A 23,953-nucleotide genomic window follows, 5' to 3' on the forward strand; every position below is an offset into this window, starting at 1 on the left:
CAGATGGTGAAATTTGAATTCAATAAATATCAGGAATTACAAGTCAAATGGTGACCATGAAACCATTGTCGTAAAAGCCCATCTGGTTCACTACTGTCCTTTCGGGAAGGAAATCTGCCATCCTTACCTGATCTGGCCTACATGTGACTCCAGATCCAGAGCAATCTCAAATGCCCTCTGAAATGGACAGCAGTTAGGGATGGGCAATAAATACTGGCCCAGCCAATGATACTCATCCTGTAGATGAATTTTAAAAAAATCACATTTCTATCCCTCTTTAGTTAGAACAAAGAACAAGAACAAAGAAAATTACAGCACAGGAACAGGCCCTTCGGCCCTCCAAGGCTGCACCAGCCATGCTGCCTGGCTTTGAACTAAAACCCCCTACCCTATCCCTCTATTCCCATCCTATTCATGTACTTGACAAGACGCCCCTTAAAAGTCACTATCGTATTTGCTTCTACTACCTCCCCCGGCAGCGAGTTCCAGGCATCCACCATCCTTTGTATAAAAAAAAACTTGCCTCGTACATCTCCTTTAAACCTTGCCCCTCGCACCTTAAACTTATACCCCCTGGTAATTGACTCTTCCATCCTGGGAAAAAGCTTCTGACTATCCATTATCCATGCCCCTCATAATCTTGTAGACTTTCCACCAGTAGGAAAAACTAGAACCAGAGGGCAGGCACAACCTCAGACAAAAGGGGTGATCCTTTAAAACAGAGATAAGGAGGAATTCTGAGAGGAGATATATTCGAGGGTTCGGGCACTGAGTCTATATGGTTAGAACTGAGAAATAAGAAGGGGGAAATCACTTTGATAGGGTTGTACTATAGGCCCCCAAATAGTCGGCGAGAAATTGAGGAGCAAATATGTAAGAAGATTACAGATAGCTCCAAGAAAAATAGCATGGTAATAGTCGGAGATTTTAACTTTCCCAACATTGACTGGGACAGCCATAGTATTAGAGGGTTGGATGGAGAGAAATTTGTTGAGTATATTCAGGAGGAATTTTTCATTCAGTATGTGGATGGCCCGACTAGAGAGGGGGCAAAACTTGACCTCCTCTTGGGAAATAAGGAAGGGCAGGTGACAGAAGTGTTAGTGAGGGATCACTTTGGGACCAGTGACCATAATTCTAAGATAGCTATGGAGAATGATAGGTCTGGTCCAAAAGTTAAAATTCTAAATTGGGGCAAGGCCAATTTTGATGGTATCAGGCAGGAACTTTCAAAAGTTAATTGGGGGAGTCTGTGGGAAGGCAAAGGGACGTCTGGTAAGTGGCATGTTTTCAAAAGTGTGTTAACCAGGGTTCAGGGTAAACACATTCCTCTTAGAGTGAAGGGCAAGGCTGGTAGAAGTAGGGAACCCTGGATGACTCGGGATATTGAGGCCCTGGTCAAGAAGAAAGAGGCACATGACATGCATAGGCAGCTGGGATCAAGTGAATCTCTTAAAGAGTATAGGGGGTGTAGGAGTAGAGTTAAGAGAGAAATCAGGAGGGCAAAAAGGGGACATGAGATTGTTTTGGCAGATAAGGCAAAGGAGAATCCAAAGAGCTTCTATAAATACATAAAGGGCAAAAGAGTAACAAGGGAGAGAGTAGGACCTCTTAAGGATCAACAAGGTCATCTATGTGCAGATCCATAAGAGATGGGTGAGATCCTAAATGAATATTTCTCATCAGTATTTACTGTTGAAAAAAGCATGGATGTTAGGGAACTTGGGGAAATAAATAGTGATGTCTTGAGGAGTGTACATATTACAGAGAAGGAGGTGCTGGAAGTCTTAAAGCGCATCAAGGTAGATAAATCCCCGGGACCTGATGAAGTGTATCCCAGGACGTTGTGGGAGGCTAGGGAGGAAATTGCAGGTCCCCAGCAGAGATGTTTGAATCATCGACAGTCACAGGTGAGGTGTCTGAAGATTGGAGGGTGGCCATTGCTGTGCCTTTGTTTAAAAAGGGCTGCAGGGAAAAGTCTGGGAACTACAGGCCAGTGAGCCTCACATCAGTGGTGGGTAAGTTGTTTGAAGGTATTTTGAGAGACAGGATCTACAGTCATTTAGAGACGCAAGGACTGATTTGGGACAGTCAGCACGTGAGTGGAAAATCATGTCTCACAAATTTGATTGAGTTTTTTGAAGGGGTAACCAAGAAGGTCGATGAGGGCAGTGCAGTTGATGTTGTCTACATGGACTTTAGCAAGGCCTTTGACAAGGTACCGCATGGTAGGTTGTTGCATAAAGTTACATTTCACAGGATCCAGGCTGAGGTATCTAAATGAATACAAAATTGGCTTCTTGACAGAAGCCAGAGGGTGGTTGTAGAGAATTGTTTTTCAAACTGGAGGCTTGTGACCAGCAGTGTGCCTCAGGGATCAGTGCTGGGTCCACCGTTATTTGTCATTTATATTAATGATTTGGATAAGAATAAGTTTGCAGATGACACTAAGATTGGTGGCACAGTGGACAGTGAAGAAAGTTATCTCCAATTGCAACGGGATCTTGATCAATTGGGCCAGTGGGCTGATGAATGGCAAATGGAGTTTAATTTAGACAAATGTGAGGTGATGCATTTTGGTAGATTGAACCAGGGCAGGACTTACTCAGTTAATGGTAGGGCGTTGGGGAGAGTTACCGAACAAAGAGATCTAGGGGTACATGTTCATAGGTCCTCGAAAGTGGAGTCACAGGTGGACAGAGTGGTGAAGAAGGCATTCGGCATGCTTGGTTTCATCGGTCAGAACATTGAATACAGGAGTTGGAATGTCTTGTTGAAGTTGTACAAGACATTGGTACGGCCACACTTGGAATACTGTGTGCAATTCTGGTCACCGTATCATAGAAAGGATATTATTAAACTAGAAAGAGTGCAGAAAAGATTTACTAGGATGCTACCAGGACTTGATGGATTGAGTTATAAGGAGAGGCTGGATAGACTGGGACTTTTTTCTCTGGAGCGTAGGAGGTTGAGCGGTGATCTTATAGAGGTCTATAAAATAATGAGGGGCACAGCTCAGCTAGATAGTCAATATCATTTCCCAAAGGTGGGGGAGTCTAAAAGTAGAGGGCATAGGGAGAGATACAAAAGTGACCAGAGGGGCAATTTTTTCACACAGAGGGTGGTGAGTGTCTGGAACAAGCTGCCCAAGGTAGTAGTAGAGGCGGGTACAATTTTGTCTTTTAAAAAGCATTTAGATAGTTACATGGGTACGATGGGTATAGAGGGATATGGGCCAAATGCGGGCAATTGGGATTAGCTTAGGGTTTTTTTAAAAAAAGGACGGCATGGACAAGTTGGGCCGAAGGGCCTGTTTCCATGCTGTAAACCTCAATGACTTTATGACTCTATGAATTTCTTCAGCCAGAGAGTAGTGAATCTGTGGAACTCTTTGCTGCAGAAAGCTGTGGAGGCCAGGTCATCGAGTGTCTTTAAGACAGAGATAGAGGCTGCCCCTCAACCTCCATCGTTCCTGTGACAACAAACCAAGTTTCTCCAACCTCTCTTCATAGCTAATGCCCTCCATACCAGGCAACATCCTGGTAAATCTTTTCTGTATCCTCTCCAAAGTGTCCACATACTTCTGGTAGTGTGGCGACCAGAATTGAACACTATATTCCAAGTGCGGCCTAACTATGGTTCTATAAAGCTGCAACATGACTTGCCAATTTTAAAAATCAATGCCCTGGGCCAATGAAGGCATGATGTGGAGATGCCGGCGTTGGACTGGGGTAAACACAGTAAGAAGTTTAACAACACCAGGTTAAAGTCCAACAGGTTTATTTGGTAGCAAAAGCCACACAAGCTTTCGGAGCTCTAAGCCCCTTCTTCAGGTGAGTGGGAATTCTGTTCACAAACAGAGCTTATAAAGACGCAGACTCAATTTACATGAATAATGGTTGGAATTCGAATACTTACAACTAATCAAGTCTTTAAGAGACGAAACAATGTGAGTGGAGAGAGCATCAAGACAGGCTAAAAAGATGTGTATTGTCTCCAGACAAGAAGGCAAGCATGCCATATGCCTTCTTGACTACCTTCTCCACCTACGTTGCTACTTTCAGTGACCTGTGTACCTCTACATCCAGATCCCTCTGCCTATCAATAATCTTAAGGGTTCTGCCATTTACTGCATATTTCCCATCTGTATTAGACCTTCCAAAATGCATTACCTCACATTTGTCCGGGTTAAACTCCATCTGCCATCTCTCCGCCCAAGTCTCCAACCCATCTATATCCTGCTGTATGCTCTGACGGCCCTCATCGCTATCCGCAATTCCACCAACCTTTGTGTCGTCCACAAACTTACTAATCAAACCAGTTACATTTTCCTCCAAATCATTGATATATATTACGAACAGCAAAGGTCCCAGCACTGATCCCTGAGGAACGCCACTAGTCACAGCCCTCCATTCAGAAATGCACCCTTCCACTGCTACCCTCTGTCTTCTATGACTGAGCCAGTTCTGTATCCATCTTGCCAGCTCACCTCTGATCCCATGCGACTTCACCTTCTGTACCAGTCTGCCATGAGGAATCTTGTCAAAGGCCTTACTGAAGTCCATGTAGACAACGTCCACTGCCTTAGCCTCATCAATCATCTTTGTCACTTCCTCGAAAAACTCAATCAAGTTCGTGAGACACGACCTCCACTTCACAAAACCATGTTGCCTCTCGCTAATACATCCACTTATTTCCAAGCGGGAGTAAATCCTGTCCCGAAGAATCCTCTCCAATAATTTCCCTACCACTAAAATAAGGCTCACCGGCCTGTAATGACTCGGATTATCCTTGCTACCCTTCTTAAACAAGGAACAACATTGGCTATTCTCCAGTTCTCTGGCCAATTACTCCATTTGAGTATTGTGAGCAGTTTTGGGCCCCATATCTAAGGATGGATGTGCTGGCCTTGGAAAGGGTCCAGAAGAGGTTCACAAGAATGATCACTGGAATGAAAAGCTTGTCGTATGAGGAATGGTTGAGGACTCTGGGTCTGTACTCGTTGGAATTTAGAAGGATGAGGGGGGGATCGTATGAAACTTACAGAATACTGCGAGGCCTGGATTGAGTGGACGTGGAGAGGATGTTTCCACTAGTAGGAAAAACTAGAACCAGAGGGCAGGCACAACCTCAGACTAAAAGAACGATCCTTTAAAACAGAGATGAGGAGGAATTTCTTCAGCCAGAGAGTGGTGCATCTGTGGAACTCTTTGCCGCAGAAAGCTGTGGAGGCCAGGTCACTGAGTGTATTTAAGACAGAGATAGATAGGTTCTTGATTAATAAGGGGATCAGGGGTTATGGGGAAAAGGCAGGAGAACGGGGATGAGAAAAGTATCAGTCATGATTGCGTGGCGGAGCTGACTCAATGGGCCGAGTGGCCTAATTCTGCTCCATGTCTTATGGGACTTCCCCTGTAGCCACTGAGGATGCAAAGATTTCTATCAAGGCTCCAACAATTTCCTCCCTTGCCTCTCTCAGTATTCCCACATATATCCCATCAGGTCCTGGGGACTTGTCTACATTCATGTTTTTCAAGAACCCCAATACCTCCTCTTTTTTGATCTCAACATGACTCAAACCATCTACATACCCTTCCCCAGACTCATCATCCACCAAGTCCTTCTCTTTGCTGAATACTAATGCAAAGTACTAATTTCCTCTGGCTCCACACATAGATTCCCTCCCCTGTCCTTGAGTGGTCCAACCCTCCCCCGGCTACCCTCTTGCTCTTTATGTATGTATAAAAAGCCTTGGGATTTTCCTTAATCCTGCTGGCCAATGACTTTCCGTGACCCCTTTTAGCCCTCCTTACTCCTTGCTTAAGTTTTTTTGTACTTTCTTTGTAGACCACACTTGCTTCGTGTGTTCCCAGCCTCCTAGCCTTGACAAATGCTTCCTTTTTCTTTTTGACTAGGCTCACAATATCTGAATAAAAGTCACACGGACTCAAAATGATAACTCTGTCTCTCTTCACAGACACTGCCAGATCTGCTGAGTTTATACAGCATTTTATGTTTTTATTTCAGATTTCCAGTATTCACAGTATTTTGCTTTTATTATCACCTAAACATATTATCTGGTCGTTTATCTCTGTGCTGTTTGTGTGATCTTGCTGTGCACAATTTGGCTACCAGATTCCTACATTATGACAGTAACTACACTTCAAATGTATTTAATTGGATTAAAGCGTTTTGTGATGTCCTGAAGTTGTGAAAGTTGCTATTTAGCTGCTTTTAGCCTTTTATTTGGAACTTGGTCTGTGGCATTGCAGAAAGAATGTCTAATACCACAATAAGCAGCAAGTGTAATGTAAAGTTAAAGAAGCAGGATGAAATAAGGATACAATATTTTACGCAGCAAGTTGTAACCTGGAAGGTGCTGCCTCAAAGGGCAGTGGAAACTGATTCAATAGGAACTTGCAAATGGGAATTGGATAAATATTTGAAAGGAAAAATTTGCAGAACTCTGGGGAAAGAGCCAAGAAGAGTGGGATTAATTACATAGCTCTTCCAAAGAGCTAGCACAGGCACACTGGGCCAAATGGCCCCCTTCTGTGCTGTACCATTCTGTGATTCTAGGTACAGATTTAAAATTATATGACACTTTTCAAGTCCCAAAATGATTTAACATAGAACATAGAAAGCCACAGCACAAACAGGCCCTTCGGCCCACAAGTTGCGCTGATCATATCCCTACCTCTAGGCCTATCTATAGCCCTCAATCCCATTGAATCCCATGTACTCATCCAGAAGTCTCTTAAAAGACCCCAACGAGTTTGCCTCCACCACCACCGACGTCAGCCGATTCCACTCACCCACCACCCTCTGAGTGAAAAACTTACCCCTGACATCTCCTCTGTACCTACCCCCCAGCACCTTAAACCTGTGTCCTCTCGTAGCAACCATTTCAGCCCTTGGAAATAGCCTCTGAGAGTCTACCCTATCCAGACCTCTCAACATCTTGTAAACCTCTATCAGGTCACCTCTCATCCTTGGTCTCTCCAGGGAGAAGAGACCAAGCTCCCTCAACCTATCCTCATAAGGCATGCCCCCCAATCCAGGCAACATCCTTGTAAATCTCCTCTGCACCCTTTCAATGGCTTCAACATCTTTCCTGTAATGAGGTGACCAGAACTGCGCGCAGTACTCCAAGTGGGGTCTAACCAGGGTCCTATAAAGCTGCAGCATTATCTCCCGACTCCTAAACTCAATCCCTCGATTAATGAAGGCTAGTACGCCGTACGCCTTCTTGACCGCATCCTCCACCTGCGAGGCCGATTTAAGAGTCCTATGGACCCGGACCGCAAGGTCCTTCTGATCCTCTACACTGCTAAGAATGGTACCCTTCATATTATACTGCTGCTTCATCCCATTGGATCTGCCAAAATGGATCACTACACACTTATCCGGGTTGAAGTCCATCTGCCACTTCTCCGCCCAGTCTTGCATTCTATCTATGTCTCGCTGCAACTTCTGACATCCCTCCAAACTATCCACAACACCACCTACCTTGGTGTCGTCAGCAAACTTACCAACCCATCCCTCCACTTCCTCATCCAGGTCATTTATGAAAATGACAAACAGCAAGGGTCCCAGAACAGATCCCTGGGGCACTCCACTGGTCACTGACCTCCATGCAGAGAAAGACCCCTCCACAGCCACTCTCTGCCTTCTGCAGGCAAGCCAGTTCTGGATCCACAAGGCAACAGCCCCTTGGATCCCATGCCCTCTCACTTTCTCAAGAAGTCTTGCATGGGGGACCTTATCGAACGCCTTGCTGAAGTCCATATAGACCACATCCACCGCTCTTCCTTCGTCAATGTGTTTGGTCACATTTTCAAAGAACTCAACCAGGCTCGTAAGGCACGACCTGCCCTTGACAAAGCCGTGCTGACTACTTTTGATCATACTAAACTTCTCTAGATGATCATAAATCCTGTCTCTCAGGATCCTCTCCATCAACTTACCAACCACTGAGGTTAGACTCACCGGTCGGTAATTTCCCGGGCTGTCCCTGTTCCCTTTCTTGAATATAGGGACCACATCTGCAATCCTCCAATCCTCCAGAACCTCTCCCGTCTCCATCGACGATGCAAAGATCATCGCCAAAGGCTCCGCAATCTCCTCCCTCGCCTCCCACAGTAACCTGGGGTACATCCCATCCGGTCCCGGCGACTTACCAACCTTGATGCCATTCAATAGTTCCAACACATCCTCTTTCTTTATGTCCACATGCTCGATCCTTTCTGTCCACCGCAAACCAGCAGTACAACCACCCAGATCCCTTTCCACCGTGAATACCGAGGTAAAGTATTCATTAAGCACCTCCGCCATTTCTAACGGTTCCGCACAAACAATCACGTGGTCACAATTGTAATACAGTCAATACAGACCAACAATGAGGCAAATATTCAGATGACACTTTTAGTGGTTGAGAGATAAATGTTGACCAGGACACTCGGAGAGCTGGAAGGGGCTAAATGAGAAATGGAAGCAGGTAAAGTGAGTACTTTCAAAAATGAATGATATAAGTAATTAAAAAGAGGCCTGTGGAGGAAGGGTGTTGGACTGATTGGTTATTCAAATGGCTCCCTTGACCATTCTGTGATCCTATGAACTCGTCTGCATCTCAGATAGTCTGCCTAAGATTTTGTACATCAGGCTGGAAGTGTCCCATTTAAAGTAAAAGTAGCTGCTCCTGCCTGTGTCTCAGAAATGGATCTACCTGGCCCTTTGATAGGCTGAATGGCCTTTTCTGCACTGTATCTTAGAATCTTAGAAACCCTACAGCACAGAAAGAGGCCATTCGGCCCATCGAGTCTGCACCGACCACAATCCCACCCAGGCCCTACCCCCATATCCCTACATATTTTACCCATTAATCCCTCTAACCTACGCATCCCAGGACACTAAGGGCAATTTTAGCATGGCCAATCAACCTAACCCGCACATCTTTGGACTGTATGACTCTGTAACACAGCAAAGAGGAAAAGTATTCCAACTGTGACATCATTTTGCTAATGTTCCATTAAGGCACAAAAAAGTCTTACTACTGCTAAGTAATTACAGATAAGTTCAGAGTTTAATTTTTAGTGAGGTAGATTTGCAGATTCAAAGATTCTTGCAAATTTTAGGCTTTCGCTCAGAGAAAGATGGTGAGAATCTTTGTTTCTCTCCCTTTTTTTGAATAAATTAACTTCTAGATTTTGCACCCAATTACACCACATCAGCACATGCTAAACTGGCCAGGCCCAGTTTAAAATCAGGCAAAAGGTCATTGGCTGTAATCGCAGCTGACTTGACTGCTCTCACTTTACCCCCTCTTGTCTTCACAGAATCACTCTTGCCTTTTTTTAAAATACTTTTCCAATTCAATCAAATCAAATCCAATTCAGAGTCTCAACAAGTTGAGACATTTCAGATCCAGGCTGACAAGACAGGGCGAGCGACCAAACCACCCTGTCCTGGGCCTGATCTACATGAGCCAAGCTGATTGGAGAAGGGGGAGGATCCTTCTCCAAGACTTGAGCTCATTTGCATCTTAGCCAAAAGGCCGAGATGCCGCTTTAAAAAATTGCTTCATATGAAACATATGAAGCTTCAGTATAACCTAATGACCTCAACCAAGTGCGGCCGACCATGGGCTGCCGACCATACTACACTTGATCTTAGCCAAAAGGCCGAGAAGCGATTTAAATTTTATTCTTTCATGGGATATAGACACAACTTTCTTTCTTTTCCATCTTCTGGGCTCTGACTGTGTTTTGCCTTTTTCCTGATCTGTTCTTTTTCAAATGATCTTTATGATTCTCCAGTTCTGATCAAGTTATTAGTCAAAACTAACCCATTCCTAATCATCCCCACTGGATATTTGTAAATCTCATGCATTGGGTTACATACATCTCCCCAGTCCACCTCTGGAAGCTGCACCAGCCTATCCGCCTTATTTATCCATTGTCTTCTTGCCGTTGATAATTTTGACATTGTCGCGTGTCTCCCTGGTTGGTGACTTGATAATATTCATCTAATTTCTCTGGGATTAATCCAGGCTTTCATAGTGTACTCCATCTTTGTTATGAACTTTTATGCAGCATACTTGCAACTAAAATTGTTTGTGTATTTTTGGCAGAAACGTCTCCCTGGTGTTAAAGTGAAGTACGTATTCTTGGTGTGGTTAGGAATCCTGGTGGGCAGCTGGGTGCTTTACATGCACTACTCGTCCTACTCAGAATTGTGCCGAGGTCACATTTGTCAAATGATAATTGTAAGTACTAAGAGTTTGGATATTTTGCCTTTTCCAATTAGTACAAAGTCTGAGACCGGAAGAGAGCCAGGAATTAGCACAGTGCTCATTCTTGAGTCATTAAACCTATCATTTAATTTTTAAAAAATCATTATGGGAGTGAAATATCAGATACAAAAATAGCCAGGATTCTTGATTTTGATTGCTTTCCAAAGCAAGAACTCCTGATCTTGATTGCTTTCCAAAGCCAGAATTCCTGATTTTGATTGGTTTCCAATATCAATGCCTCAATCTGCTTCCGGACTACAGAATAACTATTCCACACGATGAATAAAAGTGAATCAGGTAAAAGGCATTCGTGAATCCCTTAATTTTACCAAACATATTGCAGAGCTGTGCATCCATCTCAGACCCCTAATTTCATAAAGGAATTTTATCTTACTGGTAAATCTTCTCCCATAAACTTCAGGAAGATGAGGCAGGAGGAAATTGATCAACTTTTGAAACAGAAAGAGTTTCAAACCCCAAATTCTGAAGTTGTGAAAGGATTGGTTCATTCCCTCTTGTCAAAAATCTGGATATGTCTTGATCGAGGCAACAATTATAACCTGCAGAAATTATTTTTCTTCTAGTGTGATCGCTACAAGAAAGGGATTATTTCTGGCTCTGCCTGCAAGGACCTGTGTGAGGAAAACACACTGCTCTTCCAACAATGTCTGTCGTCAGACCCAGTCCATCAGGTACGCAATTTATTGGTGCAACTAGATGAGTGTGAGCAAAATAGTTCCTGTACTGCAGTTTACAGTTGTTAGGGTCCAGTGACAGTGAAGCAGATGTTTAAGTACAGACAAAATAATTGCAGTGCATGTGATGTAGGTACACCCACTGTGCTGTTAGAGGAAGTTCCAGGATTTTGACCCAATGACAGTGAAGGAACGGCGATATATGTCCAAGTCAGGATGGTGAGTGACTTGGAGGTGACTTGGTGGTGTTCCCAGATATTTGCTGCTTTTGTCCTTCTAGATGGTAGCCGTCATGGATTTGGAAGGTGCTGTCTAAGGAGCCTTGGTGAGTTGTTGCAGTGAATCGTGTGGATGGTACACAGTGCTGCCACTCAGTGGTGGAGGGAATGAATGTTGAACGTGATTGCTTTGTCCTGGATGATGTTGAGCTTCTTGAGTGCTGTTACGAGCAGCACTGATCCAGGCAAGTGGAGAATATTCCATCACATCTGGTAGCCACAGTATTTATCTGGTTAGTCCAGCTCAGTTTCTGATCAATGGTAACCCCAGGATGTTGACATTGGGGATTCTACAATGGTATTGCTGTTGAATGTCAGGGTGAGATGGTCAGTGCCTGGCACTTGTGTGTCGCATAAATAATACTTGCTACTTGTCAGCCCAAGCTTGAATTTTGTGTCCAGATCTTATTGCATTTGAACATGGACTGCTTCAGTATCTGATGAGTCACAAATAGTACTGAACATTGTGCAGTCATCAGCAAACATCCCCACTTCTGACCTTCTGATGGAAGGAAGGTCATTGATAAAGCAGCTGAATTGGTTGGGCCTAGGACACTACCCTGAGGAACTCCTGCAGTGATGTCCTGGGATTGGGATGATTGACTTCCAATCACCACAGCCATCTTCCTTTGTGCCAGGTATGACTCCAAGCAGCAAAGGGATTTCCCGCTGATACCCATTGACTCCAGTTTTGCTAGGGCTCCTTAATGCCACACTCAGTCAAATGCTGCCTTGATGTTAAGGGTTGTCACTCTCGCCTCATCCATTCAGCTCTTTTATCCAAGTTTGGACTAAGGTTATAATGAGGTCAGGAGCTAAGTGACCCTGGCGGAACCCAAACTGAGCATCAGTGAGCAGGTCATTGCTGAGTAAGTGCTGCTTGATAGCACTATTGATGACCCCTTCCATCAGTTTACTGATGATCGAGAGTAGATTGGGCGGTAATTGGCCGGGTTGGATTTGTCCTGCTTTTTGTGGACAGGGCATACCTGAACAATTTTTCACATTGTTGGCTGATGCCAGTGTTGTAACTGTACTGGAACAGCTTGGCGAGGGGAGCGGCAAGTTTGGAGTACAATTCTGGGGAAGACAAGGTTTAGTGAGAGAGAAGAACTGAAGGAAATCAGTATTAGTAGATAAATTGTGTTGGAGAAATTGGTGGGATTGAAGGCCGATAAATCTCCAGGGCCTGATAATCTACATCCCAGAGTACTTAAGGAAGTGGCCTAGAAATATTGGATGCAATGGTGGTCATCTTCCAAGATTCTATAGACTCTGGAACAGTTCATAAAATCATAGATCATAGAATCCCTACAGTGCAGGAGGCCATTGTGCCCATCAAGCCTGCACCAACAACAATCCCACCAAGCCCTACCCCCATAACCCCACGCATTTACCCTGCTAACCGCCTGACATTTCCTACAGATTGGAGAATAGATCATGTAACCGCACTTTTTAAAAGGGAGGTAAAGAGAAATCAGGGAATTATAGACCAGCCTGACGTCGGTAATGGGAAAACTTCTAGAATCCATTCGCAAAGAATTTATAGCATAGCACTAGGAAAGCAATGGCTGGGTCAGAGAGTCAGCATGGATTTATGAAAGGGAAATGATGCTTGACCAACACATTAGAAACACTTGAACTCTTACCTAATCCCATCTGCCAGCACTTGGTCCATATTCTATTCGTGGATGGAAGAAAGTGATCTTTTCATCATCCTGTAATTCCTCTGATCACAGGAACTGGCACTGAGAAATCAAAAGTAATCCAATACGGATATTACCAGGCTCTCATACAGTGCAAGATTTTATGGTAAGAAGCTTGTCAAAGATGGAAGCTCAGGGAAAGGCCAATATAAGTCATTGTATGCAAGAATGTTGGATGCATTGGCCATGCTAAATTCTCCCTCAGTGTACTTGAACAGGCGCCAGTGTGGTGACTAGGAGATATTCACAGTAACTTCATTGCAGTGTTAATGTAAGCCTACTTGTGACACTAATAAATGGACGTTAATGTTAAAATGTTAAATTGTTGCCATTGTTTCATCTCAAAAGGTTTATGGAGGACTTTGGAGGGGTAAGGAAATCATCATCAAGTGTGGGATAGAAGAAGCTTTCAGAACAGATCTGAATCTGGATTCTTTACCTCAGAAGGACCTGATGCTGTTTGACAAACCAACTAGGGGGACCTCAATGGATGAATTCAAGCAAATGCTGCTGACATTCCTGAAGGTTTGTTTAAGGGAATTTCTCCACATTCCAATCAGATACATGTCCATCAGATATCCACATATCTATCAGATATCCACATATCTATCAGATACATCACACAATCAGAGATACACAGTAATATGGTTTGCATTTTAAGATTATCAAGCAAATAAAAACATAGGCCGAAACCCTATTACCTTGCCCATCCCAGAATCTGGGCGGGCGAGGATCCCGAAACAGAAATCTCCGTTGGCCTCGGGCGGGATTTTACGATCTCGCCTAAGCAAGGCTGTAAAATCCTGCCCGTAGAAACTGGAAGCAGGAGGAGGCCATTCAGCCCCTTGAGCCTGCTCCGCCATTCATTTTGATCATGCCTGATCATCAAATTCAATATCTTGATCTCCCCCCTTCCCCCCATATCCCTTGATCCCTTTAGTCCCAAGAGCTATATCTAGTTTCTTCTTGAAATCACACAACGTTTTGGCCTCAACTACATTCTGTGGTAGTGAATTCCAATCAATGCATTGCATGAATTCCCTAGAAACAGGATGAACAGGTAGCAAATGAAATAAATAAGAGACTATTTGCAGGTGGATCAATTTATAATACACTATGTCCTCTTAAAGTCTGCAACTTGTTTCCTACATTTCCAAGTCCTGTGCTATCTGCAAACTTTGCCCTGTACACCCAAGTCCAGCTCATTACAATCTATCAGAAAGAGCAGTGATCCTAATGCCAGTCCTTGGGAAACACCTCTACATTTCTCCTTTCAGTCTGAAAAATTACCATCCACCACTCCTCTCTGCTTTCTGTCCCTTAGTCAGTTTTCACATTTGTGCATATACTGTCCCTTCAATCCTGTGGTTTTCAATTTTGCCAACAAGTCTAATATGCGGTACTTTGTCAAGTAACCTTTGAAAGTTCACATATGCAATAATAACCTTCTTTGCTACTTCAAAAACTAATTAAATTTATTGAAGTGCATAGAATCCCAACAGTGCAGAAGGAGGCCATTCAGCTATCAAATCTGCACCAACTCTCTGAAAGGGCATCTTATCCAGTCCTACCTCCCTCTCTATCTCCGTAACCCCATACATTTATCCCGCCAATTTACCTAACCTGTACATCTTCGGACTGTGGGAGGAAACCAGAGCACCAGGAGGAAACCCACGAGACACAGGAAGAACGTGCAAACCGACAGTCACCCAAGGTTGGAATTGAACCCGAGTCCCTGGCGCTGTAAGGCAGCAGTGTCAACCTGTCTTAAACAGGTCCTTCTCGATCCAGAACTGTTTTCAATGCCCCAGAAACCTGAAACTCTGCCCCTGTACCATTTCACCAGCCACACATTAAGATGTTATATTTTAATATTCTGATGTTCGCTTGGAACAGGGTGTATTATACAATAAATGGCAGAGTCATCAGGAGTATAGAAACACAGAGGGACCTAGGTGTGCAAGTCCACAAATCCTTGAAGGTGGCAACACAGGTGGAGAAGGTGGTGAAGAAGGCATATGGTATGCTTGCCTTTATAGGACGGGGTGTAGAGTATAAAAGCTGGAGTCTGATGTTACAGCTGTATAGAACGCTGGTTCGGCCACATTTGGAGTACTGCGTCCAGTTCTGGTCGCCGCACTACCAGAAGGACGTGGAGGCGTTAGAGAGAGTGCAGAGAAGGTTTACCAGGATGTTGCCTGGTATGGAGGGTCTTAGCTATGAGGAGAGATTGGGTAGACTGGGGTTGTTCTCCTTGGAAAGACGGAGAATGAGGGGAGATCTAATAGAGGTATACAAGATTATGAAGGGTATAGATAGGGTGAACAGTGGGAAGCTTTTTCCCAGGTCGGAGGTGACGATCACGAGGGGTCACGGGCTCAAGCTGAGAGGGGCGAAGTATAACTCAGACATCAGAGGGACGTTTTTTACACAGAGGGTGGTGGGGGCCTGGAATGCGCTGCCAAGTAGGGTGGTGGAGGCAGGCACGCTGACATCGTTTAAGACTTACCTGGATAGTCACATGAGCAGCCTGGGAATGGAGGGATACAAACGATTGGTCTAGTTGGACCAAGGAGCGGCACAGGCTTGGAGGGCCGAAGGGCCTGTTTCCTGTGCTGTACTGTTCTTTGTTCTTTGTATTTTCCTAGATGCAGAAATGCTGACTGCAGGACTTCAGCTTTCTTCTCCCTGCGTCATCGGTTGCCATGTGCCCCACACAGACAGTGACCCAAGCCGGGAATTGAACCCGAGTCCCTGGTGCTGTGTGGCAGCAGTGCGAACCACTGTACCATCGTGCCACCCACCACTTTGGCACCAGGCAGATAACACACCAAGTGGGATTCACTATACTCCTGTCTTTAGCACTCACTATCAAATCCCCCACGGTCCTACATTTTTATGCTTTATTTTCTTGTGCAGTCACCGTTCCACAAGTTGCATTCCTCCGAGGAGACACAGAGCGTTCCTGCTCTGCTTGTCTATTCCTACCTTGATCAATGGCTACCCACTTACTCTCCACCTGAACTCTCTGTGGCTGTGTGGTGACCACTTCCTGAAAAGTGTTCTCAAGGAAATTCGTAGCCTCTCTTATGGCCTGCACTGACTCATTCACTCATCAAGATCAGAAACTTTGGGTTTGAGTTTGAGAAGCTGGAAGTGTGTGTTATTCAGAACACAGGATGCATCCGAGAGTCCTCACACAGCACACAAAATGCAGGAAATGGGTTTTAGCTGTCCCATCATTTTATTTAAAAGTATACTTACTTTTGTAATATGTTTGTAGTTTAGTATCCACTTTTATTTTTTATTTATACCAGATTTTTGCGGTAAGGAATTTTATCTTTTTAATTTTACTGTGCTTTACTTTTAATTTTATCCCTTTTTAGGAGTCGTAGCGTTATGTTGCAACTGTACACAACTCTGGTGCGGCCGCACTTGGAGTACTGTGTGCAGTTCTGGTCCCCACATTACAGGAAGGATGTGGAGGCTTTGGAGAGGGTGCAGAGGAGGTTTACCAGGATGTTGCCTGGTATGGAGGGGAGATCCTATGAGGAGAGGCTGAGGGATTTGGGATTGTTTTCGCTGGAAAGGCGGCGGCTAAGAGGGGATCTTATTGAAACATATAAGATGATTAGAGGTTTAGATAGGGTGGATAGTGATAGCCTTTTTCCTCTGATGGAGAAATCCAGCACGAGGGGGCATGGCTTTAAATTGAGGGGGGGTAGTTATAGAACCGATGTCAGGGGTAGGTTCTTTACCCAGAGGGTGGTGAGGGATTGGAATGCCCTGCCAGCATCAGTAGTAAATGCGCCTAGTTTGGGGGCGTTTAAGAGATCCGTAGATAGGTTCATGGACGAAAAGAAATTGGTTTAGGTTGGAGGGTCACAGTTTTTTTTTTAACTGGTCGGTGCAACATCGTGGGCCGAAGGGCCTGTTCTGCGCTGTAATGTTCTATGTTCTATGTTCTATCTGATTAGGGTTAGCGGAAGATGGGTGTCACGGTGGCACCCATCTGCCTCACAGCGCCAAGGACCCAGGTTCAATTCCAGCCTTGGGTCACTGTCTGTGTGGAACAAAGAACAAAGAACAATACAGCACAGGAACAGGCCCTTCAGCCCTCCAAGCTCGCGCCGCTCCCTGGTCCAAACTAGACCATTCTTTTGTATCCCTTCATTCCCACTCCATTCATGTGGCTATCTAGATAAGTCTTAAACGTTCCCAGTGTGTCCGCCTCCACCACCTTGCCCGGCAGCGCATTCCAGGCCCCCACCACCCTCTGTGTAAAATATGTCCTTCTGATATCTGTGTTAAACCTCCCCCCGCCTCACCTTGAACCTATGACCCCTCGTGAACGTCACCACCGACCTGGGGAAAAGCTTCCCACCGTTCACCCTTCTATGCCTTTCATAATTTTATACACCTCTATTAAGTCTCCCCTCATCCTCCGTCTTTCCAGGGAGAATAACCCCAGTTTACCCAATCTCTCCTCATAACTAAGCCCCTCCACAGGCAACATCCTGGTAAACCTCCTCTGTACTCTCTCCAAAGCCTCCACGTCCTTCTGGTAGTGTGGCGACCAGAACTGGACGCAGTATTCCAAATGCGGCCAAACCAACGTTCTATACATCTGCAACATCAGATCCCAACTTTTATACTCTATGCCCCGTCCTATAAAGGCAAGCATGCCATATGCCTTCTTCACCACCTTCTCCACCTGTGACGTCACCTTCAAGGATCTGTGGACTTGCACACCCAGGTCCCTCTGCGTATCTACACCCTTTATGGTTCTGCCATTTATCGTATAGCTCCTCCCTACATTATTTCTACCAAAATGCATCACTTCGCATTTATCAGGATTGAACTCCATCTGCCATTTCTTTGCCTGTTTGCACGTTCTCCCCGTATCTGCACAGGTTTTCTCCAGGTACTCTGGTTTCCTCCCACAGTCCAAAAGACGTTCTGGTTATGTGCATTGGCCATGCTAAATTCTCCCTCAGTGTACCCGAACAGGTGCTGGAGTGTGGCGACTAGGGGAATTTCACAGTAACTTCATTGCAGTGTTAATGCAAGCCTACTTGTGACAATAATAAATAAACTTTAAAAATTTAAGTTACTTTGATTTTTTATATATTTACTGATGTTACTTACTTAAATTAATTTGCATCTCCTTTCCCTCTGTATCCATTTCCCCACATGGTCAATTCCCCATTGCTCACTGAGTAGATTCACCCAGCCGTGTGTGTTGAGTCAGAGAGAGGGTTGATCATAGAATCATAGAAACCCTACCCTGCAGAAAGAGGCCATCGGGCCCATCGAGTCTGCACCGACCACAATCCCACCCAGGCCCTACCCCCATATCCCGATACATTTACCTGCTAATCCCTCTAACCTACGCATCTCAGGATACTAAGGGGCAATTTTAGCATGGCCAATCAACCTAACCCGCACATCTTTGGACTGTGGGAGGAAACCGGAGCACCCGGAGGAAACCCACGCAGACACGGGGAGAATGTGCAAACTCCACACAGACAGTGACCCAAGCCGGGAATTGAACCCAGGTCCCTGGAGCTGTGAAGCAGCAGTGCTAACCACCGTGCCGCCCTAGTGTTAGCTCACTAACTTTTGAAAAGAATCAATGTTCGCCACAATAACTAATACCTTGTCAGACAACCACTTGCAGCCATTTAACTGTTAACTGGCTTGAAGTGTGTAAGTAAAGTCCTCAAAATAAGAAAACAAGGTTAAATTTCAGTTTGATGATAATGCTCAGTCAGTACGTTCCTCTGTTCTTTATCAATGAATTCCCACACACTAAATTTCCCCAGCTCTGTCCTCACAGCTGTACCAATATTGAACCAATATTTCTGAAGCATTGAACCAATATTTCTGAAGCATTGAACCAATATTTCTCTTCGGTGTTCACGCAAGGGGACATGAATATAGCTGAGGAGGACACTGGGTTGCAGGGGAGTAGAATAGACAGTATTACAGTTGATAAGGAGGATGTGCAGGATATTCTGGAGGGTCTGAAAATAGATAAATCCCCTGGTCCGGATGGGATTTATCCAAGGATTCTCTGGGAGGCAAGAGAAGTGATTGCAGAGCCTCTGGCTCTGATCTTCAGGTCGTCGTTGGCCTCTGGTATAGTACCAGAAGATTGGAGGTTAGCGAATGTTGTCCCATTGTTTAAGAAGGGGAACAGAGACTTCCCCGGGAATTATAGACCGGTGAGTCTCACTTCTGTTGTCGGCAAGATGTTGGAAAAAATTATAAGGGATAGGATTTATAGTTATTTGGAGAGTAATGAATTGATAGGTGATAGTCAGCATGGTTTTGTGGCAGGTAGGTCGTGCCTTACTAACCTTATTGAGTTTTTTGAGAAAGTGACCAAGGAGGTGGATGGGGGCAAGGCAGTGGACGTGGTATATATGGATTTTAGTAAGGCGTTTGATAAGGTTCACCATGGTAGGCTTCTGCAGAAAATGCAGATGTATGGGATTGGGGGTGATCTAGGAAATTGGATCAGGAATTGGCTAGCGGATAGGAAACAGAGGGTGGTGGTTGATAGTAAATATTCATCATGGAGTGCGGTTACAAGTGGTGTACCTCAGGGATCTGTTTTGGGGCCACTGCTGTTTGTAATATTTATTAATGATCTGGATGAGGGTATAGTTGGGTGGATTAGCAAATTTGCTGATGACACCAAAGTCGGTGGTGTGGTAGACAGTGAGGAAGGGTGTCGTAGTTTGCAGGAAGACTTAGACAGGTTGCAAAGTTGGGCCGAGAGGTGGCGGATGGAGTTTAATGCGGAGAAGTGTGAGGTAATTCACTTTGGTAGGAATAACAGATGTGTTGAGTATAGGGCTAACGGGAGGACTTTGAATAGTGTGGAGGAGCAGAGGGATCTAGGTGTATGTGTGCATAGATCCCTGAAAGTTGGGAATCAAGTAGATAAGGTTGTTAAGAAGGCATATGGTGTCTTGGCGTTTATTGGTAGGGGGATTGAATTTAGGAGTCGTAGCGTTATGTTGCAACTGTACACAACTCTGGTGCGGCCGCACTTGGAGTACTGTGTGCAGTTCTGGTCCCCACATTACAGGAAGGATGTGGAGGCTTTGGAGAGGGTGCAGAGGAGGTTTACCAGGATGTTGCCTGGTATGGAGGGGAGATCCTATGAGGAGAGGCTGAGGGATTTGGGATTGTTTTCGCTGGAAAGGCGGCGGCTAAGAGGGGATCTTATTGAAACATATAAGATGATTAGAGGTTTAGATAGGGTGGATAGTGATAGCCTTTTTCCTCTGATGGAGAAATCCAGCACGAGGGGGCATGGCTTTAAATTGAGGGGGGGTAGTTATAGAACCGATGTCAGGGGTAGGTTCTTTACCCAGAGGGTGGTGAGGGATTGGAATGCCCTGCCAGCATCAGTAGTAAATGCGCCTAGTTTGGGGGCGTTTAAGAGATCCGTAGATAGGTTCATGGACGAAAAGAAATTGGTTTAGGTTGGAGGGTCACAGTTTTTTTTTAACTGGTCGGTGCAACATCGTGGGCCGAAGGGCCTGTTCTGCGCTGTAATGTTCTATGTTCTATGTTCTATTATAATCTTGGGGCTATATTCAGGATTACAGCATTGCCATCACTCACAATGCTCTCACTTTTTACAGTCTAATCTTGGAGATCAGCAATCGCTTGGGAACCTTGTCAACAGAATAATCAGCATGGCAGATATCAACCAGGACAACAAAGTCTCCTTAGCTGAAGCAAAGTCTATCTGGGCCTTGCTTCAACTCAATGAGTTTTTATTGATTGTCTCTCTGCATGAAAAGGAACACACAGCGCAGTTGCTAGGATACTGTGGAGACCTGTACATCACTGAGAAGATCCCACACCACTCACTTTACAGCATCAAGGTACCACGTTTCCTTGAAGCAGTTTTGCCTTCAATAGTGCACAAGAGCCTGAACCAGTGGTTTTCTCCTGCATGGCCACAGAGAGCAGAAATCACCATTGGCCTCTTGGAATTCGTGGAGGAGATTTTTCATGGCACTTATGGCAGCTTTTACATCTGCGACACAGACCCAGGCAACATTGGTTACAATGAGAAATATGATTTTAAAATGGTTAACTTAAGGAAGGTGGTGACAGAAATGACTCTTAAAGGATTCTACAAAGGACGCCATTGTGAACACAACACAGACTGCACATATGGGAAAGACTGCACAGCAACCTGTGACAAACTCGTGAAGCAATGCAATACTGAACTGATACAACCAAATCTGGCCAAGGTTTGTGGCCTGTTACAGAAGTATCTGCTGTATGGAGCACCCAGTGATTTCAGAGATGAATTACAGAAGCAGCTACAGACCTGTATGACACTGAATGGATTAGCGAGCCAGATGGAGGTACATCATTCACTTCTATTAAACAACATCAAAACACTACTTTGGAAAAAGATTTCTAATTCCAAATATTCATAAAGGGTCAGAGATTCTCTAAGCATCATTGTGTTGTATCTGGAGATTTTTCTCAAATGTAATTTATGAATTAGTAACTACTGTGTCAACAACCTCAAGTAAAGTCTGAAGCAAATAATGTGGTTCGAGATAATTGAAAATAAACTGTAGATGCCATGTTAAACCATACGCCTAATATAGTACAAAGGATGCAGACATTATTAAAGGTGAAATATAGCAACCATACAACAAGGAACATCCTTCTTCATTCGCCTGTCAGATATTGTTGGACATTACAGAACAATCCCTCTTGTGTCTTACTCTGTTAGTCACAACCATTGAGTAGATTCTCATCCAGAGGTGCAGTGTCTCTCTGACCCTCCAGGAAATCCCTGACCCGACAGCAAAGCACGGAGATGATGAACCTTTATAAAACATTGGTCTAGCTTCAAACAAAATATTACACTGAATTTAACACAACTATCAGTTAGAAGGTGCAGGGGCACATGAACTCTAGTCGTTACTGTGCTCACTGCCTCCACCTCCCCCCCACCCCTGGCTCTGCTTCTTGGACATCCAGGGGCAGGGGTGCTGTCAGGTAGTCCGCCAACCCTTAGAGCCAACTGGGACTTTTAAGTGGACAATTAATGGCTTCATGGTGGTAGCGAATTCCACAGGCTGACTGACCACTCTCTGGATGAAGAAATTTTTCTTCATCTCTATCCTAAAAAGTTTATCCGTATCCTCAGACTGTGACCCTTGGTTCTGGACTCCCCCCACCATTGGGAGCATCCTTCCTGTATCTACCCTGTCTAGTCCTGTTAGAATTTTATAAGTTTCTATGAGATCCCACCGCCTTCCCCGCCCACCCCTACGTTAGTTCTACCAAAATGCATCACTTCACATTTATCTGGATTGAACTCCATCTGCCATTTCTTTGCCCAAATTTCCAGCCTATCTATATCCTTCTGTAGCCTCTGACAATGTTCCCCACTATCTGCAAGTCCAGCCATTTTCGTGTCGTCCGCAAACTTACTGATCACCCCAGTTACACCTTCTTCCAGATCGTTTATATAAATCACAAACAGCAGAGGTCCCAATACAGAGCCCTGCGGAACACCACTAGTCACAGGCATCCAGCCGGAAAAAGACCCTTCCACTACCACCCTCTGTCTTCTGTGACCAAGCCAGTTCTCCACCCATCTAGCCACCTCCCCCTTTATCCCATGAGATCCAACCTTTTGCACCAACCTACCATGAGGGACTTTGTCAAACGCTTTACTAAAGTCCATATAGACGACATCCACGGCCCTTCCCTCGTCAACCATTCTAGTCACTTCTTCAAAAAACTCCACCAGGTTAGTGAGGCATGACCTCCCTCTCACAAAACCATACTGACTATCGTTAATGAGTTTATTCCTTTCAAAATGCGCATACATCTATCTCTAAGAATCCTCTCCAACAACTTCCCGACCACGGACGTCAAGCTCACCGGCCTATAATTTCCCGGGTTATCCTTCCTACCCTTCTTAAATAACGGGACCACATTAGCTATCGTCCAGTCCTCTGGGACCTCACCTGTGTCCAGTGACGAGATAAAGATTTGCGTCAGAGGCCCAGCGATTTCATCTCTCGTCTCCCTGAGCAGCCTTGGATAGATTCCATCAGGCCCTGGGGATTTGTCAGTCTTTATATTCCCTGAAAAACCTGATCCTTCCTCCCTTGTAATGGAGATTTTCGCTAACGGGTTAACACTCCCCTCCGAGACACTCCCAGTCAACACATCCCTCTCCTTTGAGAATACCGACGCAAAGTATTCATTTAGGATCTCCCCTACTTCTTTGAGCTCTAAGCATAATTCCCCACTTTTATCCCTGAGAGGTCCGATTTTTTCCCTGACAACCCTTTTGTTCCTAACGTATGAATATAATGCCTTGGGATTCTCCTTAATCCTGTCTGCCAAGGACATTTCGTGACCCCTTTTTGCCCTTCTAATTCCTCGTTTGAGTTCTTTCCTACTTTCTTTGTATTCCTCCAGAGCTCCCTCCGTTTTTAGCTGCCTGGACCTAACGTACGCCACTCTTTTCTTTTTGACCAATCCCTCAATTTCCCTGGTTATCCACGGTTCTCGAATCCTACCCTTCCTATCCTTTTTTTACAGGCACATGCCTATCCTGCAACCCTAACAACTGTTCCTTAAAAGACTCCCACATGCCAGATGTGGGGATTTACCCTCAAACAGCCTCTCCCAATCAACAGCTGCCAATTTCTGCCTAATCCCACTAAAGTTAGCCTTCCCCCAATCCAACACCTTACCCTTGGGACACCACTCATCCTTTTCCATCACTATCCTAAAGCTAACAGAATTGTGGTCACTATTTGCCACATGTTCCCCTACCAAAACTTTGAAGACCTGACCGGGCTCATTCCCCAGTACCAGGTCCAGTATAGCCCCCTCTCTAGTCGGGCTATCTACATATTGTTCCAAAGAACCTTCCTGTATGCATTTTACAAATTCCTCCCCATTCAGACT

At 44.8% G+C, this 23,953-nt stretch overlaps 1 protein-coding gene and 1 pseudogene across 1 annotated transcript in view; one reads left to right on the forward strand and one right to left on the reverse strand.

The window, feature by feature from the left end:
* dipk1b (divergent protein kinase domain 1B) overlaps positions 1-21,666 on the forward strand; it is a 28,805-nt gene extending 7,139 nt beyond the window's left edge. Inside the window, exons 2-5 of the mRNA XM_078226144.1 lie at positions 10,130-10,264; positions 10,876-10,983; positions 13,319-13,495; positions 20,632-21,666. Of these exons, the coding sequence (XP_078082270.1) occupies positions 10,130-10,264; positions 10,876-10,983; positions 13,319-13,495; positions 20,632-21,444 (1,233 nt within the window). The 3' untranslated portion in view covers positions 21,445-21,666. The remainder of the gene's footprint in view (positions 1-10,129; positions 10,265-10,875; positions 10,984-13,318; positions 13,496-20,631) is intronic.
* Positions 9,473-9,692, reverse strand: LOC144503268 (U2 spliceosomal RNA; annotated as a pseudogene).
* Positions 21,667-23,953: the final 2,287 nt, after the last annotated feature.

The sequence above is a fragment of the Mustelus asterias genome, chromosome 13 (assembly GCF_964213995.1).
Source record: "Mustelus asterias chromosome 13, sMusAst1.hap1.1, whole genome shotgun sequence".
Classification (NCBI taxonomy): Eukaryota; Metazoa; Chordata; class Chondrichthyes; order Carcharhiniformes; family Triakidae; genus Mustelus; species Mustelus asterias.